The sequence below is a fragment of the Eretmochelys imbricata genome, chromosome 6 (assembly GCF_965152235.1).
Source record: "Eretmochelys imbricata isolate rEreImb1 chromosome 6, rEreImb1.hap1, whole genome shotgun sequence".
Classification (NCBI taxonomy): Eukaryota; Metazoa; Chordata; order Testudines; family Cheloniidae; genus Eretmochelys; species Eretmochelys imbricata.
This window is the reverse complement of record NC_135577.1, coordinates 117,815,946-117,841,260: the sequence shown is the minus strand read 5'-3', so window position 1 is coordinate 117,841,260 and position 25,315 is coordinate 117,815,946. Positions and strand designations below refer to the sequence as shown.

General features: G+C 42.1%; 1 protein-coding gene across 1 annotated transcript in view; it reads right to left on the bottom strand.

Annotated features, from left to right (window-relative positions):
* The window catches only part of ESR2 (estrogen receptor 2), a 57,468-nt gene extending 33,219 nt beyond the window's left edge, over nt 1–24,249 (bottom strand). Inside the window, exons 1-3 of the mRNA XM_077820572.1 lie at nt 23,807–24,249; nt 17,926–18,086; nt 7,084–7,200 (exon numbers count right to left, since the gene is read on the bottom strand). Coding sequence (XP_077676698.1) covers nt 7,084–7,200; nt 17,926–18,086; nt 23,807–24,237 — 709 coding nt within the window. The 5' untranslated portion in view covers nt 24,238–24,249. The remainder of the gene's footprint in view (nt 1–7,083; nt 7,201–17,925; nt 18,087–23,806) is intronic.
* Nucleotides 24,250–25,315: the final 1,066 nt, after the last annotated feature.

Genomic DNA, 25,315 nt, shown 5'->3' with positions numbered 1-25,315 from the left:
TAATTAATAACGGTACCCTGTAGTTTATATGGGACTCCACAATAAGAGCACTATTTTCACAATTGGCTGGGATGGCATAAAAACTAGTCACCAGAGCAGAACAGATGCATCATATTAAATAACGTATTTAAATTATTCTTTTTTTTGTTCACTAATTGACTATGAACAAATTACAAAATTTTCTAATATTTTATTATTTAAAATGAAAAATTCCTTCAAGAAATGGTTTTTGCTTTCAGATTGTTTGTTTGCTTTTTATTTGTATGTTGCAAATATTACCAATTTCTGCTGTGTTGAATAGTTACATAAGGCAGGAGCATTGCTTTTGCTCCCTAAACAATGACTTATGTAACTAACAAAATCAGCATGAACTGTGGATTTTACAAATGAATATACAATTCAAAATTCACTTTTGTTTGATATTTGTGCTTAATTTTATATGTATTTTTGAATAACAGATTCATTCAGCTATACTGATCACAAAGGAGTTGCTGTCTGCCAGACACTGCAGAACAATGGATTAAATTACTATAATTTCTACAATAGCTACAACAAAAGCCAGTGCAGTTACTGAATTTGAAATCCACACAGTGCTGGGAAAGTCATTTTCTTTCATTTCTAACAACGTAAGTAAATTTGGAATATTTGAAAATTCCACCTCAAAGAGTGAGTTCAATTTTCTAACATGGGGAAAAGGACATGTAAATCCTGCACTTGGCAACTCAAACTGGCACATGAACTTGTAAAACGCCTGACAAGCCTATTGACTGATGAAAGTACTGAAAGACAAGATTTGGACATTCCATTAACGACCCACACATTTGAAAAATCAGGCTCTGTATTTTCTGAACTCCTTTAATACCATTCATTGGCAGTACATGGAGAAACACAAAATTCATGCAAAAAAAGAAACAGTGAAAGAAAAAATAAACCCAGTCAATAGGAAACCTGAAGAGTCATTAAGGAAGAGGTCTACTCCAGTCCCAGTAAGCAACAAAAACAAATAAAAAATACCAACCTACCCACTCCAAGGTGGATAGGATAGCAAAAAGATGAGTACCTCCCCTCTTCTTGATTGCCCTGGATAAATGGCTCAATCCAGGTCAGGCTCACCAAGGCCAAGGACCGAAAGCTCCAAAAGATATTCAGCTGAGGCAGTGGAACTACAAATCGTCTCAGCTCCTCCAACGCTGCAAAAGGAGCTCCCAGTCCACACTGAAAAAGTAAGACAAGTTGAGGGCAAAGACACCCGTACTTGGAAGGACAGGTTCAGGTAGAAAGGGTAATTAGCATGGTGATGCACCCACATTACCCACAAATTATCCAACTTTTCTGATATACTTTGCCTGAGCCTGCTGGACTGGGCTTATTTTTTATTTATTTATTTAATTATTTTGCATGAATTCTGTTTTCCCCTTGTGCCTGGTGAGGTGAGTAAACAGTTACTTTTCCACAGCTGGTCATTTTGGCATTTTTTCTGATGCTGTTGATGTGGTGATGTGTTTTCTCTGATGTGAAATTTACCAGTATACTAGCCTTCTTAATCTGAAGAGTGAGCCACAAGGATTCCTAAGGAGAAACTTGCAGATGCAGTATCTGAGGTTCTCATTTTTCTATTGGCAGTGGTGGTATTTCCCACATTAATCTCCAGTATCACCTTGATACAAGTTCTAAAAAATAACCTTCACCACTTGTGGTCTGCTGCTTGGACTTCTTGGACATCACTGCCTTCTTAAATGATGAGAAGAAAAATCAGAGCAGGAGACTGCACAGCAATGTTTTCCGAATGTCTTCCACTGTTTCAAAGTGTTTATGTACAAACCAATCATATTTTTAAATTATTGAAAATGTCGATGAAATCCCCAATGAAGATTTGTTGGCTTTAAAATCTGAAATTATATTCATGCCAGATTTTGCAAACTCAGTTTGGGTTTTACTTTATGGAAGCTTTCCATGCTGTGGTGGCTGGTGCTTAATGGACTATGTTGTCCCTCTGCTGGGAAGCACAGTTCCATACCAGCCCCGGCTTGCCAAAAGTCCACTTTCCCAAGTATCCCATCCCATCCTGTGTTTCAGCACCAAAAGTGGACCAAACCAAATCATTCAGAAGAGGGGGAAGAAACCACAATTTAGGAGAAAATGGAACGCACCTTCCTAGTCCCTAGAGTAAACAGTCCTATTAAAGCAAATCTCTAACGAGAAAAAAAAAATAGTGGAAAATGTATCATTTTGCTCCATGGAAAATGGTATTTTATTTTCTATGAAAAAATACATCTTTAATTATGGCAGTTTGTTTTAAATGCATGGGCATATGGAAGTCAATGAGATCTTTACCTAATGAACTGTGGGATTGAGTCTATAATCTATATTACTAAAGTAGGCTTCTGTTGCTCACGTCAACCCAAAATCTAAATTTGATAGACATCACCTTTTCTCACAGATGTCTTGTAAGTGACCTGATGAGATGCTTTGAGACAATTTAGTTTTGATTGCAAGATATGTAATTTCTGTTTTCATTCTTCCAAAAAACTGAAATAGACAGAGTTCTCATAAATTTTATTTGAGGAAACTTATCTGATTTCAATGCAACTATTTTAAAAAACACTGATGTTATTTATTTGTCTTTAAAATTCTCACATTTAAGCATTTTAGTGTACATTGAATGTTATTAGAACATGAGTATATTTGGGAGAAAATAGTAAAAATTCCAGTTCTATAAATTTAGGAAGATAAATGGACAGTGTCAATCCAAGATTTAGATTAGTAGTATTACTATCATGCCCAGGAGCCTTAGTCATGTACCTGCACCCCATTGTGCTAGGAACTGTACAAACACACAACAAAATAGACAGTCTCTGTCCCAGAGAACTTAAAGAAGTGTTTTAGAGATTTTTTTCAGCACAATTAGAACAATTTTTCATCACTTTTAAAAACCATTCTCCTGCAATTTTTGAAATTCAGATACTGCTGCTCATTTAGGTCCCATTCCTGCAAAGATTTACGCTTGCTTAACTTTATGGATTGTGAATAGTCCCATCAAAGTCACTGACTACGCAGTGAGTAAAATCTGCAGAAGTGGCTAAGTGACTTAAGACCCGAAATTGCATTTTCAAAATGAAATAACGGCATTTAGGCACCTAAGGCTCAGTGAAAGTCAATGGGAGTTAGGCTCCTAAAGACCAGAATTTTTAAGTTATTTAAGTCACCTAACGATCTGGAACTAAGGATGAGATTCATGGGAGAGCTTGTGACACCTTAGAGACTAACAAATTTATTTGGGCATAAGTTTTTGTGGGTCTTCACTTCATCAGATGCATGGAGTGAAAAATACAGTAGGCAGTTTATATATTACAGCACATGAAAAGATGGGAGTTGCCTTACCAAGTTGGGGGGGTCAGTGCTAGCAAGGCCAATTCAATCAAGGTGGATGCCACCCATTTCCAACAGTGGACAAGAAGGTGAGAGTATCAACAGAGGGAAAATTACTTTTAAGTCGGCCATTCTTCAACAAAAAAACTTCAAAACCAGACTTCAACGAGAAACCGCAGAACTGGAATTGATTTGCAAACTCGACACCATCAAATTAGGCCTGAATAAAGACTGGGAATGGCTCGGTCACTACAAAAAGTAAATTTTCTCTCTGTTGATAGATACACCTTCTTGTCAACTGTTGGGAATAGGCCACTTCCACCTTGATTAAATTGAACATGGTTAACCCTCTGAAAGATGAAACACCTTTGTGAACCTTTAGCCTACTGGTTAAAGTACTTAGCCAGGATGTAGGAGGCAAGGATTTTCAATTCCCCCCTCTACCAGATGAGGTGCAAGGATTTGAACTCCCACCTCCCAAGAGCTTGTCCTGTCTACGGGGTATTGTGGGTCAGGTCTCTCTCCATCTCGACTGTTGGAGTTCTTCTACTGTATAAATAATTAAATATTCACTGGTTCCACGAGTGACTATATCCAATGGGATGTGCGAGGTTCTAGGCCCTCATTAAGGTGGGAACTGAATCCAAGTCTCCCATATCCTGAGTGAGTACTCTATCCATTGGGCAAAAGATCATAAAAAGGAAAACCGCTCATCCTCCTCCCGCAAGGGCAAGATAGGCAGGGGAAGACCTAGTTTATGAATCCCAGTGGGGCTTAGGTTTAAATTAGGGTATGCCTACACTTCTAGCTGGGGGTTTGATTGCCAGCTCGAAGAGCCACACTAATGCTAGCAGTCATCGAACTAGCACTCTCAAAGGAGATTGCAGCCCAGCAGTGTGAGCGGCGGGAGGGCCTAGCTGCCCCAAGTATGTACTTAGCGACTTTGATGGGCTTACACTTGAGGCAGTTAGCCCCTCCCGCCACTTGCACTGCTCATGTGCCTCCTCGAGTTGGGAATCACACTCCTAGTTCAAAGTGCAGACCTACCCATGGGTGCCAAGCACTGGGCAGTGACTGGATTTTGGTGGCTATGCACATGCCTAGCTGATGAAATTTAGGTGTCTGGGGACTTTAATAGTGGAAACTTAGGTGCCTAGGGATTTTATGTGCCTACAGAGTTAGGCAGCAACTGAGCAGGGGTTTGTGAATGTCAGTGGCACCTAAATATTGACTTTTGATGCCTAAAGTGGCAACTGGACACCTAAATCCCCTTTGTGACCCCACCCTAAGCATCTAAATCAATTCTGAAAATGGGACAGACGCTTCTGAAAATGTTACCCAGCACATAAAGTTAAGATGAGCACACATTTGCAGGATTGGAGGCTTACTTCAGGAGAACCAGATTAAAGCAACTACCCTATTATCATTCACTTTTTACATTTCCCTCAGCTTAGACAATCAGCATTAACTATGAAAATAATAAATAATAAATAGCAATAAAATATACGTAGCTCTTATATAGCACTTATCAGTAGAGCTCAATCATTTTACAAAGGTCAGTATCATTATCCCAATTCAATAGAAAAGTAAATTAGATATTTACAATTCTCTCAGTTTGATTTTTTGCCTAGCAGTGACCCTTTAAATACTATCTTTTTGACAACAAAAACATAAGAACGTAAGAGCAGCTATACTTGGCCAGACCAATAGTTGATCTAGGCCAGTGGTTCCCAAACTTTAACAACCTGTGAACACCCTTCACTAAAATGTCAAGGCTTGCGAACCCCCTCCTAAAAATGAATATTTCCAGGGATTTTCTCCTTTACCTGAGTATAAATTATAAAAGTAGTGATCTTGGAAATATAAAATGTTTTTATGACATGCTTATTACACACTATTATTAATTCTTTATCGTTACAGTATTTTTATTACATTACGAAAACGGCAACACTCTTCCAAGATCTCACTTTCGTAGCTTGTGGCACTTTGAATAAGCCTGTTATAAGAGAAGGCTCCTATGTTTCATCAAGGAGTATCAGATGTGAAACAGCATGAAGGTATTTAAGAAGCCAACTCAAAGAGTTCCAACACAACAATTCAGGTCTTGAGCAGTCCAGGCAAACAAACAACGCTTAAACTTGTTCTTCGTAATAATTTTAAAAACAATACTAGCTGCCTATTTAATTTTAAAAAACAGCAAAAAATATCCACCTCCCTTTCCAGTTCTTATAAGGAGTCTTGAAGTTTAAATCTCCTCAGTGTGATAGATATGCTTGCTTTGATCGGCTTACCTCTTGGAAGTCCAGGGGCTCCGGGCTGCTCACCCCGTGCTACCCAGGGTCCCTAGGGACAGCTCTGTCTGCCATTAGGGAATCCCCCCGAGAACCCCCTGTAACATTTCGCGAACCCCAGTTTGGGAACCACTGATCTAGGCCAGTATCCTGTCTGACAGTGGCCATTGCCAGATGCTTCAGAGGGAATTCAGAGGAAATGAACAGAACAGGGTAATTTTGAGTGATCCATCTCCCGTCATCCAATCCCTGCTTCTGGCAGTTGGAGGGTTAGGGACATCTGGAACATGGGGCATCATCTTGGCTAACAGCCACTGATGAACATATCCTACATGAACTTACTTAAATTCTTTTTGGAGACCAGTTATACTTTTGGACTTTGCAACATCCTCTGGGCAATGAGTTCCACAGGTTGATTGTGTGCTGTGCAAAGAAGTACTTCCTTATGTTTGTTTTAAACTTATTTACCTTTTCACATAGGCAGCAACACTTCACTATTCACTTTCTCCACACCATTCATGATTTTATAGATCTCCATCATACCCCCTTGGTCATCTCTTTTCAAAGATGAACAGTGTGTCTTTTAATCTCTCCTAGTGTGGTTCCATACCCCCTACTCATTTTTGTTGCCCTTCTCTGAACCTGTTTTATTACCTCTCTTTTCCTAGGTTTCAGAGTAATAGCCGTGTTAGTCTGTCTTTGCAAAAAGAAAAGGAGTACTTGGTTACTCTCTTTTCCTAATGGTTCCTAATATTGTTAGGTTTTTTTGACTGTCGCTGCACACTGAGCAGATGTTTTCAGAGAACTATCCAAAATGAATCCAATATCTTTCTTAACTAGTAACAACTAATTTAGATCCCATTATTTTGTATGTATAGTTCAGATTATTTTTTCCAATTTTGCTGACATAACTGCTTGTGTACACAGCGCTATGTCAGAGGGAGACGCTCTCCTGCCAACATAGATACTATCGCTCATTGAGCTGGTTTTATTATGTCAATGAGAGAGCTCTCTCCCATTGGCAAAAAACGGCTACATGAGCACTCTTACAGTGGCACAGTTCCATCACCACAGCTGTGTCTCTGTAACTTTTTAGGTGTAGACATTGCCTTAGGACCTCATCCTGCAAGGTGTAACATCCAGGTGAACTGCCTTCAGGTTGCGTCTGGAAAGTAAAGCAGTCTTCCTGCATGCTACATGTTGCAGGACTGGAGCCTTAATGCTTCCTACTATTTTTCTTCCCAAAATGAATACTAACTGGAGTGACTCTTTCTCATGAAAATCAGTGATTTCCTTCCTACATGTAAATGTAAGTCATACTTTAGTTACCTTCCATGCCTTTTTTTAGACTTAAGCATAACTTAGAAGTTGTATAGAAAAGACAAAAGGGGATTTTAAAAAAAAACAAAAACCCACAACTCACCACATTTCATCATTCCTACTTCACAGCATTTCCGTAGTCTACATGCCTGACAGCTTTTACGCCTATTTTTATCTATTGTGCATTGATTGGTAGCTGGACATATGTAATCATTGTGTCCTGCAACAGGATATAAAGAAAAAAAATTTTAAATCTCAAGCAATGTTAAATTTCTTCTGTTAGGTAACTTGAAAAACGTTTTGTAGCTGATATAATGCTGAATACTATTGTTAGAGCAAAAGATATACAAAGCAAAAGGTATTCAACATCGTTACAGAATGCAATAAATATAACCACTGATTGTGGAAAGCACTTAAGCTTTTACATCAATGAAAATTAAGCATGTGTTTCTACTTAACATATTAAGTATTTACTTGAATCAGGACCAAAGAGTAATTTTTTTCAAAAGTGCCTAAATCACTTCAGCTCTTAAGTCTTAGAAAAGTCAATGGGACATAGGCTCCTAAGTGTCTAAGTCACTTTTGAAAATTGGACGTAAGTGCTTTTGGAAATTTTACCCAAAGTGCCTAATTTTCATGCTGTATGAAACCTCAAACATTCTGATTCTAGGTATTCTATAAAGCAGATTTTCATTGTTAGTGCATGTTTTGCTGGCAAAATGCCACTTGTTTCAGTGGAGTTTCAGCAGCAGATAATTTTGCCTAAGGGGTTTCACTAGTGTATCGGAGTAGACTATTATTTTATTAATTAAATACAACCAAGTCACTTCCTGTAAAACACTGTACATTTCCCTTACAGAAATTAGCCATGGATGCAAAATATTCTCTATCAGTTACAGTTTTTTATTAGTCTTCCCTCTTTTTTGGGGGGGGCGGGCAGATTATATTTTTAATTGCTGTAAAATTAAGAGATCAGAAAAACAACAGAAGGTTTTATGTTCTTGGTTCATGAACAAGCAGTTCAGGAGTTCTTTTCCCAAGGGTAACTATTTTAACTGAGCTACTGTGAACATTTCCTTGTAAAATTAAAATATTTTCCAACCTTGAATTTTTCAACTACAGTGCTTAAAAAAAAACACATCAGATTACAGTTTGTTTAATGTCTTACTGGCAGATATGACTGACAAAAAAGCAGTTCAACTTGGGCAAAAAGGGTGTTAGGGTGGCTTTAATCCACCTTCATTGCCTCCTAATTTTAGGTTGCACCAGGGTCCAGAGCAATGTTCCCTCTAATTTTTTCCATTAAAGTCGGTGGAATAAATTTTGTTTTATGCACCACCAGTAGAAACAAAAAACCTAGATATAGTATATATTTTTTAAAAGTTACCATAGGGATAATTACTCCAGCCAGGACAGGTTAGGCATTTTAGAACTCACTACTCAAAGAATTAAATTTAAGTGTACGAGAGAAATAAAAATTATGAAATGCGTAGACCAGTCAAAAAACTAAAACAACAGCACTTTGAAAGAATAAAATTACAGAGAATATGTGTGCATTGCAGTAGGAAATACCAAGAAGTAACAAAAATACTTGTATGTGTTGAGAGGTGAGCGTGAAAGTGAGTGAGCAAGAGAGCATGTATATGTGAGACACAGAAATAGTAGGTGTGCTGACTGCTGGGAAAGTTTCTGAGAGATGTCATGCACTGTCTCTTTAAGGCACTCACTGAAAGCTCTCCTGAGTCCTGTCTCCCCACCCCCCCTGCAGAAATGGGGTACATGGGCAGGGGGAGGGGAGAGGAGAGAGAGCTGGCTGCTGGGGAAGTCTCAGACTGTGCACTGTCTCTTTAAGGCACTCACTCATTCACCTGGAAGGCAGCTCTCTTCTGCTCGGAGTCCTGGGCCAGGCTTTCCCCTCTCCCCTGCTCTGTGGCTATGTGGTACAGGGGCAGGGGAAGGGGGGACACCCTGACATACGCATCTCCCTTCTTCCCACCCCCCATCCCCATTCTGCACAGCCAGCAGGAGTATCTCAGGAGAAATGTGGGTGCAAAGTGTGGGGGAGGGAAGCACCTGAACACACACTGCCGGATGTAAACGGCTCTGCTAATCAAGCGTGCAGCACTTGAATCACTCTTTGGAAGCTGCCCAACCATGCAGCTTAGAGGGAACACAGGTCCAGAGCAACTCCTGGAATTTAGACAATCCTGAGAGACAGTCTAAGTTACTATAGTCTGTACCTGCCTGCCTATGCGAAGTTGTGCTGCTCAGTCTCCTCTGCAATACATGCTGCAATTTCAGCTCCTAACTTTTCTCTTCCACCCTGGCTCTACCCCAACATGCTATTCATACCGGCTTTGCTAAATGTCTTGAAAAAGGGGTATGTGGACAGCATATGGCAGTCTTCTGCAGTGCCCATACTAGAACAATTCTCTCCTGGTCAGAATCAGAGCTCTAGAACCACTTTACCTGGCACAAAGAGCTTGAAGCAGAGGCAAAAACCTCACCAATAGTATTTAAAGAGATTAAGTCAACCTGAAATATTGTCTGTTTAAACATTATTTTAAAGTAGTTTCAATACTGTTCAATTTTTGTGGTTCTACAAATCACGTTTTCTGTTTTAAATTCTTTTCTCTTTCCTGTTAAGGTGTGACAGACAGCTTCCCCTGTCATTTATATGAATCTGACTATACAGAAGAAACACTGAGATTGATTGCATACCAAGTCCTTTCAAATGCAAAATAAACAAACAATCTGAAATTAGAGAGGGGGGAAAAAACCTCCCTCCCCCACTTCAGGAGTCATGCTGCCATTGGAGGCTCACACAGCAGGTGTGTGTTAGGAGTCACAGAGGACTCAGGGGGGGTTATGGCTTCTTTTAGTAACATTAATTCACCACTCTGATTTCTGCTTAGAAATTTGCAAACGGATGGAGAAAGCATGCCACAAAGCGTGACTAGTTCGTAGTTTTAACCATTCGTCTATCACTGCTCCACTGGAAAAAAAAATCTTTAAGGAATCATTCACACACTGAATAGGTAGGGAGGACTATCTGCAGGCTTGGGAGTCGGGGGGCAAGTCTACTGGCACTGTGATAAACTCACTCCATCCATTCTGCAGATTTAGGGCATTTTTTGCCTTAATTCCTACTGCTTTTCTCCCTGTTGTATTGTATAAGGAAGGAGAACTTAGGCCCCATATTCGTTAATGGAACAACTTCTACCCTCAGTTGCATGCATACATAACTGCCATTGACTCCTATGCAGACAGAATTTAGCCCTAATACTGGTCAGCTAAAGAGATATTTAGCTGAACTATAGATATTCCTGAACACCAATTTTCTAATTAAGGGTCATAGATGCCAAATAATGTTTAAATTTACCTTTAAAAAACTTCCTCCACATTTTCTGTGCAAGCTAAAACCTTAAAAGGATTTGCCTTTTGTTGGATCCACCCCATATATATTACAACGGTAAACTCTGTATAGACAGAGTTCAACAGGGAAGTACCATGTGTTTTGTTTTTTGTTTACTTGCCCATAAAGAACATAACTCTCCTATCTGGTGTGCTGCTGTGCCAACTAACATTACAAAGATCTGTAAACACCAGAACAGAAGGTATGTTATGAAGAAAAGTGAAAGGCCTCAAGCCAAAGCCACAATACTAAAATATGCTCCCAAAGAAAAATAAAATTGAGTGGCAAAACTCCCACTGACTTCAGTGGAATTAGAACTGGACCATAAGTTACTACAAATATCTGATAGCAAGCAAATTAACGTTGCTCAAAGCAAAAGATACTAATTTCTCTCTGTGCAACATAACAAAAAAAGAGATAAAAGATTTCTCAAATTGCTTAGGGCCAAATCAGCCTCCACTGATCTGAGGGAAGAAAACTCAGGCTTGGTCTACACTGAACAGTTATATCAGCATATATGCATCAATTGGGGTGTTAAGAAACCACATCCCTGACTGTCATAGTTATGCCTACAAAAACCCCAGTGTAGATGCAGCTATGTTGATGGAAGAGTACTTCTGTTGGCAAAGGCCTGGTCTACACTATGGGTTTAGGTCAAATTTAGCAGCGTTACCTCGATTTAACCCTGCACCTGTCCACACGACGAAGCCATTTTCTTTGACTTAAAGGGCTCTTAAAATTGATTTCTTTACTCCACCCCCCGACGAGGGGATTAGTGCTGAAATCGGCCTTGCCGGGTTGGATTTGGGGTAGTGTGGACGCAATTCAACAGTATTGGTCTCCGGGAGCTATCCCAGAGTGCTCAGTTGTGACCGCTCTGGACAGCGCTCTCAACTCAGATGCACCGGTCAGGTAGACAGGAAAAGGCCCATGAACTTTTGAATCTCATTTCCTGTTTGGCCTGCGTGGCGAACTCACCTGCACAGGTCACCATACACAGCCCATCAGCACAGGAGACCATGCAGTCCCAGAATGGCCAAAGAGCTCCAGCATGGACCTAACTGGAGGTACGGGATCTGATCGCTGAATGGGGAGATGAATCCGTGCTGGCAGAACTCCGTTCGAAACGACAAAATGCCAAAATATTTGGAAAAAATCTCCAATGGCATGAAGGACAGAGGCTACAACAGGGACCCACAGCAGAGCCACGCAAAAAGTAAGGAGTTCAGGCAAGCCTACCAAAAAACCAGAGAGGCAAATGGCCGCTCCGGTTCAGAGCCCCAGACGTGTCTCTTCTATGATGAGCTGCATGCCATTCAAGGGGTGCGGCCACCACTACCCCAACCCTCTGCTTTGACTCCATCCAAGGAGTGCGAGGCAACACGGAAGCGGGTTTTGGGGTGAGGAAGATGAGAAGGTTGTAGACATCTCACAGCAAGGAAGCAGAAAAACCGGCTTCCCCAACAGCTAGGATCTGTTTATTACCATGGACGTGGACCCAGTACCCCCCAAACCCACCCAAGGCGGGCTCCCAGACCGTGAAGGCGGAGAAAGGACCTCTGGTGAGTGCACCTTTGTAAATATTATACATGGTTTAAAAGCAAGCGTGTTTAATGATTAATTTGCCCTGGCATTCGCGGCCAGTATAGCTACTGGAAAAGTCTGTTAACATGTCTTGGGATGGAGCGGAAAACCTCCAGGGACATCTCCATAAAGCTCTCCTGGATGTACTCCCAAAGCCTTTGCAAAAGGTTTCTGGGGAGGGCAGCCTTATTCCATCCTCCATGGTAAGACACTTTACCACGCCAGGCCAGTAGCACGTAGTCGGGAATCACTGTAGCGTATGGTCCCGGTGTTTGCTGGCATTCAAACAACATCCGTTCTTTATCACTCTGTGTTACCCTCAGGAGAGTGATATCATCCATGGTCACCTGGTTGAAATAGGGTGGTTTTAGTAAGCGGATATTCAGAGGTGCCCATTCCTGCTGGGCTGTTTGCCTGTGGCTGTAAAGAAATCTTCCCCGCTGTTAGCTACGCGGTGGGGAGAGGGGTGAAGCCATCATCTCAGAGAATTGGGTATGTGGTGGGGGGGGGGGGTTAGTTGGGTTTCTGCTGCAAGTGAACCCGGAAACTGCAGCCCCTCCTTTTAAATGGCCAACCCAACAGCTACTTTGTATGGGAAATGAGGGCACTGCTGTTTGAAATCATTCCCACATGTTATGAAGGTTAAAGACGCCAAAAGACTGTGGCTTACCATGGCTGCCTGCAAGCCGAATTCTGTTGCCCGGCCCTGCGTGAGTGATCTCTCACACCAAACCAGCATACCCTCAATAAGAGGCAAAATACGACCTTGTAATGAAAGTACATATGCTATATAATGTTAACAGCAAGGTTTACCGTGGAAGAGTGTACCCATTGTTCTACAAAATGGGTCCTTTTTTTCCCCTCCACCAGCTGCATGTGTTTCTCCTTCCCAGAGGCTAGCGAAGATTAGAAGGCAAAAAAAAAAAAAGAAAATGCATTTGCGATTAAATGTTTTCTGACCTCATGCTGTCCTCCCACACTGACAGAGCACAGAAAAATATGTGGAGGCAGACAATCTCAGAGTGCAGGAAAACACAATATGACAGCGAGGAGAGGTGGCGGGCTGAAGATGGGAGGTGGCATCAGCATGCTGAAAGAAGGAAGGAGTCAATGCTCAGGCTGCTGGAGGATCAAACTCATATGCTCCAACATACGGTTGAGCTGCAGAAAGCAGCAGGACCACACACCGCCGCTACAGCCCCTGTGTAACCAACCGTCCTCCTCCCCAAGTTCCATAGCCTCCTCCCCAAGATGCCCAAAAACGCAGTGGGGGGGGGCCCTCAGACCACCCAGCCACTCCACCCCAGAGGATTGCCCAAGCAACAGAAGGCTGGCATTCAATAAGTTTTAAAGTGCTGTGTGGCCTTATCCTTCCTTCCTCCACCACCCCACCCCGTGCTTCCCTCCTCAACCATCCCTCCAGGGCTACCTTGGCAGTTATCCCCCCATTTGTGTCATGAATAAATAAAGAATTCATGAATGCGAAGCAACAATTACTTTATTGCCTCTGCAAGCGGTGATCGAAGGGGGAAAGGGAGGGTGCTTAGCTTACAGGAAAGTAGAGTGAACCCCAGGGTGGGCTTCCATCAAGGAGAAACAAACAGAACTTTCATACCCCGTAGCCTGGCCAGTCTTGAAACTGGTTTTCAAAGCTTCTCTGATGCGCACCACGCCCTCCTGTACTCTTCTAACCACCCTGGTGTCTGGCGGCACATAATCAGCGGCCAGGCAATTTGCCTCAACCTCCCACCCCACCATAAATGTCTCCCCCTTACTCTCACAGATATTGTGGAGCGCACAGCAAGCAGTAATAACAATGGGAATATTGGTTTCACTGAGGTCCAAACAACTCAGTAAACTGCGCCAGCGTGCTTTTAAATGCCCAAATGCACATTCTACCACCATTCTGCACTTGCTCAGCCTGTAGTTGAACAGCTCCTGACTACTGTCCAGGCTGCCTGTGTATGGTTTCATGAGTCTTGGCATTAAAGGGTAGGCTGGGTCCCCAAGGATAACTATAGGCATTTCAACATCCCCAATGGTTATTTTCTGGTCTGGAAAGTAAGTCCCTTGCTGCAGTTGTTGAAACAGACCAGAGTTCCTGAAGATGCGAGCGTCATGTACCTTTCCCAACCATCCCACATTGATGTTGGTGAAATGTCCCTTGTGATCCACCAGTGCTTGCAGCACCATTGAAAAGTACCCCTTTCAGTTTATGTACTCGCTGCCTTGGTGCTCCGGTGCCAAGACAGGGATATGGGTTCCATCTATTGCCCCACCACAGTTAGGGAATCCCATTGCAGCAAAGCCATCCACTATGACCTGCACATTTCCCAGAGTCACTACCCTTGATATCAGCAGCTCAGTGATTGTGTTGGATACTTGTATCACAGCAGCCCCCACAGTAGATTTGCCCACTCCAAATTGATTCCCGACTGACCAGTAGCTGTCTGACGTTGCAAGCTTCCACAGGACTATTGCCACTCGCTTCTCAACTGTGAGGGCTGCTCTCATCTTGATATTCTTGTGCTTCAGGGCAGGGGAAAGCAAGTTCCATGAAAGTGCCCTTACGCATGAGAAAGTTTTTCAGCCACTGGGATTCGTCCAAGACCTGCAACACTATGCTGTCCCACCAGTCTGTGCTTGTTTCCCAGGCCCAGAATCGGTGCTCCATGCCATGAACCTGCCAAACTGACACCATGATGTGCACATGGCAGGGGCCCGTATTTTGTGAGAAGGCTATGTCCATGCCCTCATCACTCTTCTCACCACGCTGTAGAAGCCTCCTCCTCACCTGGTTTCACTTTTCTTGAACGTTATGGTTCTGCATATCCTGCTGGATAATGCGCACGGTGTTTATAGTGCTCATAATTGCTGTGGTGATCTGAGCGGGCTCCATGTTCCCAGTGCTATGGCGTCTGCACTGAAAAAAGGCGTGAAACGATTGTCTGCCATTGCTCTGACGGAGGGAGGGGTGACTGACAACATGGCTTGCAGGGAATTAAAATCAACAAAGGGGGTGGCTTTGCATCAAGGAGAAACAGAATGGCTGCCTCAAGGATAGAGCTCAAAACCCTGGGTTTAGCAGGCCGTTGATTTCATGGAGGGAGGGAGGGGGAGAAAATGAATACAAAACAAGTCTGGTCTATTTCTTGTTTTGATCCACTTCATCTCTCTTTACACATCTTAAGCTGGCAGAAGACGGTGCAGTACAACTGGCGGCAGGACTGAATCGCCATGAGATGAAACTTAAAAGGGAAATGACCTGGCTGAGTCACTCCCATGTCTGCCCAGGCGCTCCTGACCGACCTCACTGAGGTCGGCTAAAAGAGCACCCTGGAGCACGGTGACGATGGCTACCAGTCATACTGCACTGTCTGCTGCCAAAAGACAATGAGCTGCTGCTGTGTAGCAATGCAGTACCACACCTGCCAGCACCTAGGAGACATACGGTGACGGTGAACTGAGCAGGCTCCATGCTTGCCATGGTATGGCGTCTGCACGGGTAACCGGGAAAGAAGGCGCGAAACCATTGTCTGCCATTGCTTTCACGGAGGGAGGGAGGGAAGGGGGGGGGGCCTGACAATATGTACCCAGAACCACCCGCGACAATGTTTTTGCCCCATCAGGCATTGGGATTTCTACCCAGAATTCAAATGGGCGGCGGAGACTGTGGGATAGCTACCCACAGTGCAACGCTCTGGTAGTCGACGGTTGCCTCAGTACTGTGGACACACTCCGCCAACTAAATTCACTTAGAGTATTTGTGTGGGGACACACACAATTGACTGTATAAAAACCGTTTTCTATAAAACTGACTTCTATAAATTTGACCTAATTTCGTAGTGTAGACATACCCAAAGCTAATGTTGTTGAGGAGATGGTGTTCCTACACCAACAGGGTAGGAACTCCTGTTGGTGTTGGCTGCGTCTACACTAGGGGGCGATGCCAGCATAGCTATGTACACAATCTCCGAAGTTTAGACATACACGAGAGAAGAATCATGGGGAAAACCCTGATCACCACACTCAGGGTAAGAGGGGTTCATACTTTGTACCAGCTGCCATGGTAACAAGTTAAATTTTGCCCCCAAAGCCTTTAAATACTGGGGGATCCATCCTGCTCAGGCATCTTCTGCCTGCCATCTCTGGCTTACTGGCAGCAGAGTTCAAATCAATCCATGTTGCCTGGGACTACCAACTGCTGATGTCCCTAGAATCCCCTAAAGGGGAAGTTCTACAGTGCACGTTAAGCCATCCTCAGATTGAATGAACTGTAAGGAACCTATTGAGGTCAATGGAATCTGAACACAGCAAGAATTTTTCTTCGTGTAAGCATTGGGATCCAGGTAGGTAACAAAACCTTCCTTCTCTATGTCTAGTAAAATTAGGTTTTCGCTATTTGCTTTGTAAACACTTGACAATTACTCAAATCATAACAGTTCTCATGAAGAAATCAGTTTTAATTTCTGAATACAGTGCTTTTACTTCAAGTTTGATGTAGTTACAATAAATCAGTGGTAACTGTACTTCAGAAAATAATTGTAATCCCACCAGTATTTTATGAAGTAGGTACAGGCATTTGAATACTAAAAAATAAATAAATAAAAATAAAGAACTACAGATAATTTAATTCACATTGGCTATTGCAAAGTATTATGGTGATTGTCAAAGGGATAACTTTATTTAATACGGCTCCCACAAAGTCAGCTCGGTAGTCTAAAGGAAACTTTACTATTTTGGGGTGGGGGAGTTAAGCAACAACCTGAACTAGCTTGGATGCAGAGTGTAAAATATGTTTTGTGTAGTGAAGGCCATTTCTTGTATTTATAGAACCTCTGGATTAAGACCAAATGTTATCTGCCTAGGTGAATTAAAACGTTCAATGGACTAAAACAGGTATCCCGTTCAATGCTAAAGCGTAGGTGAGCAAAGCATATCAGGTTAACATTTTTCCTCCACATAGTACTACAAGACCAATTTACTGAATATGTACACAAAAGTCTCATTTATTATTTTAGGTTTGATTTTAATGATTTCACACTGCATGCAGATTTGACAGTCATTGTTACACTGCATGCACAGTACATATGCTATCTCGAAAAGGCAAACCACTTTTGTACAAATTGCTACTCAGTGGGTGAAATTTACCCTGTTACATAGGGCTCATGCAGGTACTTCCACACCACTAAATACCACTGCAAAAAGGGGAAGAGAAGTATGAGCAGAGAAACTATTGGGGCCTGCCTTTTCATACCTCAGATATTACAGAGTGAGGGTCTGGCCTAGATCTAATTAAGAGAGCACAGAGAAGGCTGGGAGCAGGCCAATTTCACCCCACAGATTTCACTATTTCACCCCACAGATTGTAACAGTAGGCAAGGACAGACTACATTATGAATCTAGAGTCATCGGTGGGTTTGCACTGAGTTCCAGTATTTGAGAACTAAAACTTTGTTTTGTAGTAAGACTTTCAAAGATTAGAAGGTGAGGTTTATCTTGATCCTAGTTAAGAAGAGCTGCAGTGTGACTTCATGAAAATAACTTTTGGATTTTACCTAGTATGAGTGAGGTTCTTCAGAGTTAAATTTATTTATATCAGTGAAACTTGTTATTTTTTATCCTCCTGCCCTATCCCCAACTCTCTACCTTTTATCAGCCACAATTATTACACCAACTTTGCATTTCTGAAGGCAAAGTAATCTGTAAGAGTCTGCAGTACCATTTCTCTGATGTGTCTGCTCCAGGGTTTTAAATGGCAACATATTTTGTATCCTTCCCTAAAGGGATCAAGTGTCCATTCCCTTCCCAACGCTGACAAACAAAAGACCATAAGATAGAGTATTCAAATCATGTTATCCTACTGTACACTAATTACAATTTATGTATATGATCATATAAGACACCACTTTTTTAAGCAAAGGCTTCCAAAACTATTTTTCCTACCTTGGATACTTCTTTTAAAGAATGCTTTACATCCTTCACAAGACCAAACACCATAGTGATATCCTGAAGCATAATCACTGCAGACTGCACAGAAGCGTGCATCTCTTTTTGAACCAGGACTTGTACAATCACTGCCATTAGATTTTCTTTTTAATGTCTCTCTGAAGGAAAAGTAAACAGTTATAAAAGAGTAAAAAGTTAGGATATATTTCAAATTCATTTTTCATTGTATTCACTTTAGCCTTTTTAAAGGCTCATTATTACCAAGCATGTTGCAATCTGAAACACTCTGTGTTAAGTGTTTGTCTCACAGAGTAATTAAAACAAATACTGTAACTCTAATGTTGTTCATACAGATTGTCTGGAAAGATTTGGAGCACCCGGGCAAATAGACTGTACTGCTGAGGTGGTAATTATACAAACTCACAGAAATTAGTGAATGGTAAGTGAGCAGCAAATAATTGGATGTTGTATTTAGGAAACTTGCCATGGGAAATGGAGCTCTCAGATACCACTATGACTGATGCAGTATAAAAACTAAATAGAAGAGCAAATAGACTTTAGTCTGCTACATACTGGTAGTCACTGGCAATGGACAATTCTAACTAGAGCAATTTCCTGGTAAATTTCTATTTTTAGTCTATCTTAAGTTTGGGAAACATCCCCTCCTTCATTATTCCAAAAATGTGTCTCATAAGCAGCATAAGAGTGTCCTGAGGTTCAACACAAGAATCCATTTCTGGATTGTCTGTGAGTACTAATATCAAGAGAAGGTTTTAATCACAGTTATTTGTAGGGTGTGGTGGGGGAAGGTTTGGGTAGTGTTTTAATTGCTGGTGAGAAAGTGGTCGTGGTTTCAGTCAAGCAGATAAATCATCTTAGTGACAACAGAATGCAGGCTGTGCTACACACCTTGCCTCAGATGTATTCATTCCCTAATGAGGAGCTTCATTCATTCATTCCAGCTGGCTGAATCTCAAATAACTGATAGAACTGAATTTGAAATCTCAAGGGCCAGCTCAGTAGATTGGGGAAAGTGAGACTTATCAATAAGTCCTTTACTGAGGTTGGCAAGAGTCTTGGACCAAAGGATGCCTGGATACAAGTAGGAACGGGAAAGAGAGAGGGGCAAGGTCACTAAGAGCAAGACGTTTCTTGTTTCTGAGGTATAACAACCAGTTCCAAACACAATACTTACCTATCTGATGAAGGATGGAGCAAGGTAAATGGGAATTGGGATAAGAATAGGGAATCAGTTGCTTCGTGTCACTAGATGCTATAAGGAAACAATAAGATATTAGAGGGATTTAGAAAGAGGTAGTGGTGCTAGGGAATTATTTCATAAGGTACACCCAGAGAACAAGGTGTATTGTAAGCAAACTGAGAAAAAACACGGCAGCTTGCCTTTTGGATGACTGTAGCAGATCTTAAGTCCTTGGCAAATAGAATTTGTAGCTAGAACTGGAGAGAATATAGTGTTCTGTGTGCATGAAAGCAACAATAGTATGCAAAAAAAACCCAGAAGCTACATAATCATTTATGTGCCTAGATATAAGCAAAGTAGCAGGGCCTTCAGAGTTACTCGCTGATTCTACTCTTGCTACATAGACAGAAGGAGATCAGTTATATCAATCAGTGTAGTCAGTAGGGTTTTAAGTTCTTAGGGAGCTAGCATATATTTCTGGGGCAGGAAAAACCTATTCACCAAAGACTCTACATGGAACTTTAGAAAAGCACTTAAAAATATACTCCAGGCATTCTGAAAGGATGAATAAGAACACTGAAAAGGTAGAAACATGCTTGAACGTAGTTAAAACTACATTGACTATCACTAAAACAGATTTATCCCAGTTTTAAAGAAAGGAAGAAGGGGCAAAAATAGTTAGCCTATTTTATTAGGGATTGCAAGTATTCATCAGAAAAGGCTTTTACACGTGTGTGCGCATGTGTAATATATCCTCACTTTATGCCATAATTCCTCTGTTCACAGTTCATTCTGGGATGCATTAACAGGAGTGTCGTACATAAAACATGGGAGATAATTCTCTCACTCTATACTTGGCACTGGTGCAACCTCAAGCTGGAATACTGCATCCAATTCTAGTGCCACACTTTAGGAAAGATGTGGGCAAATTGGAGAGAGAATCCAGAGAAGAGCAACAAAAAATGATAAAAGGTATAGAAAACCTGTCTTATGAGGAAAGGTTAAAAAAGTAAGCATGTTTAGTCTTGGGAAAAAGAAGACTGGGGGCGGAGGGGAGAAACCTGATAATCTTCAAATACGTTAAGGGCAATTATAAAGAAGGTGGTGATCAATTGTTCTTCATGTCCAATGAAGTTAGGACAAGTAGTAATGGGCTTAATATGCAGCAAGAGAGATTTAGGTTAAATATTAGAAAAAAAAACTTTCTAACTCTGAGTGTAGTTCAGCTATGGAATAGGCTTCCAAAGGAGGTTGTGGAATCCCCATCATGTGAGGTTTTTAAAAACAGGTTGAACAAACACCTGTCAGGGGTGATCTAGGTTTACATAGTCGTGCCATAACACAGAGGGCTGGATTTGATGACTTCTCAAGGTCCCTGTCAACCCTACATTTCTATGAGTTTATGCATTTTCAACTCAAGGAAAGTCTTGTATCTCATATTTAAACAAATACCTTACTTCATTATGGGTTTTAAAAATTACTTGGAACTTCTGCCTATGCTTAATGGAACAGGGGGCTGGTTCCTCAGAGTTCATACTCCCCACTATTTGATATTTCATTTCAGTTATTATTCATAAGTTTTCAGCATCATAATCAATAAATGGCAATAAATTAATACCATGAACACTGTATTAAGACTTCACCACAGGATGAAGCAAAAAGGAGAAGCAGGACTGTGCACAAAAATGCTCTTATTCAAGTCTAGATATCTACAATATGGAAAATTGCTTCTGTTTTATCTTTATGGTCTAAAGTTATAATGAATCCCCATTCTTAGAACTGTGCTCCCCCTGTGAATGGGATCAAAATATGTTATAGCATAACATTTAAACAAAAAATATCAACAGTATCACTAGTAGGCAGTATGGCAGCTATCTACTGATGAAAAACAATGGTTACTCACTTCTTCAAATTTCAGCTACTTATGATACATAAGTATGAAAAAATAATCAGCCAACTACTAGAAAAGAAATATTGGGTATGTATGGACTCTATTATAACTGCTATGTTTAGCAAACAAGTATAAGATACCACCATTCATACAAAAAGGAACTAAAATACAGGCTGAGATACTATGCCGTGCCTCCCAGAGGCACAGTGCAGAAGGCACTGCCCAGAGGAGGCAGGGCTGTCCCAGAGAACACGCCAGTGTCGTGTGTAACTTAATACCTGAAGTTACAACAGCCTCCAGATGGCTGCCTCTGGCTTGCAGCATAAGCCAGCATGGCCATAGTGGGTGGCATCCACTGCAGTCCTATTCTTGGCATGCCGTGCTATGACTTCCCAATACAGGGCTGTGCTAGAAGAATTCTCTCTTGGCCCTCTGCAGGCTCTGTGTGGCACTTCCACAAATACAAGGCCTGAGATGGGGGCCAGGGGAATAATGTAGGGCAGGGGTCGGCAACCTTTTAGAAGTGGTGTGCTGAGTCTTCATTTATTCACTTTAATTTAAGGTTTTGCGTGCCAATAATACATTTTAACGTTTTTTAGAAGGTCTCTCTCTATAAGTCTATATATTATATAACTAAACTATTGTCATATGTAAACAAGGTTTTCAAAAAGTTTAAGAAGCTTCACTTAAAATTAAATTAAAATGCTGATCTTATGCTGCCGGCCTGGGGTTCCGTTCACCTAGGCCGGCAGCAGGCTGAGCGGAGCCTGCGGTCGGGACCCCGGCTGTCAAGGGGCAGGCAGCCAGAACCCCAGACCGGCAGTGGGCTGAGCAGGGCCGGTGGCCCACTGCTGCTCAGCCCGCTGTCCACCAGCTCCTGCCAGCCAGGGTCCCGGCTGCTGGCCTGGAGTCCTGGCCCTGTCCACATAGAGTAGGTACCTACCTTCTCCCTGGTTCTAGCCATTCTCTTCCTCTCTCTGCACTGAGATGAGGGTGGGAGTGTGCTGAGAATAGGGCTGGGGGTGAAGGAGCAGGCTGGGGGTTGGGGTGCAGGGTATGGCCAGGAGCTAGAATGAGGGAGGGGGCTCAGGGTTGAGGCAGGAGGTTTGGGTGTGGAGCGCTTACTTGGGCAGCTCCCATTTGGTGCGAGGGGTGCAGGTAGGGATGGGGGGGGTGTGTGCAGGAGCTCCCGTCTGGTGCTCGGAGTGGAGATGTGGGGGGTGCAAGAGTCAGGGCATGGGGTGTAGGGGGGTGCAGGGGTCAGGGTGTGCGTGAGGAAGGTGCAGGGGTCAGGGCAGAGGGCTGGGGTCATGGGGGTGCTCCCAGGCCTCTGCCCTGAAGCGGCTCACAGCAGGAGGCTGGAGGGAATATGTCCTGATTCCACCCCCTTCCCCAAGGTCCCTGGAGCAGCAAGCGCGCTGCGGCTCCGCTTTTCCCTCTCCCCCTCTGTAGCAAGGGCTGTCAGCTGATCGGCAGCAGGGAGGGAGAGAAGGAGGGGCAGTAACCCAGCACGTTGGGGGAAGAGGCTGGGGAGGGGGAAGCTTGCCTGCCCTGCAAGGAGAGAGCGGTGGGTGGAAAAGAGCGGGCCGGTCAGGATTTTTAGTGGCACGCTACTGTCTACCTGGGTCCAGCAGACAGCAGCATGCCATTAAAAATTGGCTCGTGTGCCGTATTTGGCACGCGTGCCATAGGTTGCTGACCCCTGATGTAGGTCAAGGGTTCTCAAACTTCATTGCACTGTGACCCCCTTCTGACAAAAGTTACTACACGACCCGGGGGGGGTGGGGGTGGCAAAGCCTGAGCCTGCCCGAGTCCCGCTGCCCCAGGTTTGGGGGGGCAAAGCCAAACCTCGACCCCCACCAAAGCCCCAGGGCTTCAGCCCCAGGCAGGGGGCTTGTAACTTGAAACATACTGCCCCATGCTGAAGCCAGCCCTCTCAACCCCATTAAAACAATTTGAGAACTGCTGATGTAGGTAATAGAAGAAACAGGCTAACTTTTCTGATATTTAACATTAATAGATCAAATCTGGATTCTTTACATGATACTGAATACAAGCAGTAATGCCTGTAATAAGTAAAGAACCTGGTGACTCAATATTTAGTTGCTAAAGGAACAACTGTGTTTGCAATACCCACATTTGTAAACAGATTTTGTGCACAAACTGAGTAATTGCATCCTCTGATTGATGCTTATGATTGAAGCGGAGTAGGAGTAGAAAAAGTGTGGATGTATTTTTAAAGACACACCCAGTTGCTCACGACTGAAAATTTTGACCAAAGACACTGCTGTGCAAATCTCAACTATCTGTACTGATCTTTTACTGGCTATAGCCTCCAAAGGAGCTTTTTAACATGATCTTGTAGAGTGAGACAGTCTTGTTAATGAATAGCAACTGCTAAATGCTGTTAGCGAGCTATACAATAATATGGTTCTCTTGGACACAGTTTGACCTATTACATCAATGTTAAATCCAAAGAGAATTTTTAAAGTATGCCACAGCATTGAAGACCTTTGAGATATAAAGTTTTTACACAGTGCTGGCTTTATGAAACATATAGTAATGAGTAACCCACCCCAGCAGCTGTAGACATTTCCAGACAGAGACATCTTAAAAAGTAATAAACTTCTGAAATTTTTGTATAAAACACAATATCGCTTATGGAGTTCATTTCCTCGTGGACCAGTGTGTAAAAGTCATATGTAAAAAAAATACCACCTTAAAATGATTGAATAAAATGTCAAGTAATAACTGGCAAAAAAATGCTGAAAGAATAAAATATTTACCTGTTCATAGGCAGTGCATGGTCCACTGGTCTTGCGTCACACCACGGGCTCTTTGGTTGCTCTGCATATAAAAGTGATGACTGGCAATGTAATGTCAAAGGTGAAATATGGCCAGGAGCAGACCATAAAACATTTGGGCTTGATGTCTGCCTTACAGATGCACTTTCTGAATCATTGAAATTGCTAGGAATGTTGTAATTCATCATGGCAGGACTATAGAATGCCATTGCAGAATATTCATGTCTGTTTTCCACATAAGATGAAGGAATATAAACTGGGCTCTGTTCCACTGTCAGAGCAGACTGACTGCAGCTATAAACAGGAGAGCTGATGCCAGGAGGTGAGATTTTAATTTCTGTTTTACTACATCCAGTATCCTGAATTGGCAGTAACTGAGAAAACTCCTTGTGAGCAGCAGCACAGACGGACATTCTGAAGCAAGACTGAAGCAGAGTATGTGTTGTTCAAATATTCATCCGAAGATATTTAAGCTAGAAAAATTAAAATATTAAAAGTTGCTCAATTTTCTAAACTAAAGAGAATACAGGTAATAAAACTGCACATCTTGAGGCTTTTTATACAGTGGTAAAGATGCAGTCAAAATTAAAAATAAAAATGACAGTGAAAAATAATTCATGCATTGTATTTAAGCTTCAAATTTGCTTTCTAAAATATGTCTAAATTGTGTGTAAATCTTAACACAAGTTTTTGAAGCGTGCTACTCAGAACTTTGATCTCAGAAAATCTACTTGAGCATTTAAATGCTCCAAATTAAAAAAAAATCCCATAAGTCTGCAAGCTTTTATAGTTCTGTGAATTTTCTTCCCTCCATTTGCCCAATACACTTTTTTCTGTGACCTAGATTGGCAACAGAAATGGAAACTGAAACCCTCTATTTACCCACAGTAGACACATTTGACAAAATTCAGTCCAGTAAAAACAACTAAACTGCCCTCCTAAAGATCTTTCCCTGAACTGGAGGAATTACCTTGTATTGGCATGCAAAATATGACCTCAAGACCTGAACTTCATCCCAATTTTTACATACAAGTAAGGTCTTAAATATCTAACAAAAATCTCATATCTAGCAATCCAAGATATTAAAATGTTATGTGACAGATATTGCAACTGGATGCAGTATCTTTGGGGACCAGATTTTTTAATTTTATTAATAGTTTATATGTCATTGTAAGCCAGGGATTGTATGCAATTCTGGGGATGGAAGAAGGGTTACCACAGATCTGCCAGGTATTAAAGACAGTAAGGAGTAATTAAGGCAAATCACACAGGCTATAAATACCTCTAGAGAGATACCACCTTCTGGAGAGGCTTGCATATACTGCTTCAAACTGGGTTTTCAGAAACCAACAAAGAAAACTCCTGGGGGAATTCTAGGTCACTTCACATGCACAGAATTCATGGCCCTTGCATATTTTTCTGCGGGTAAGCAAAGAAATGACTTCTGACAGGGAAGCAGCAAAAGTGGTCAGTTGCTCACTGTCTGGCAGT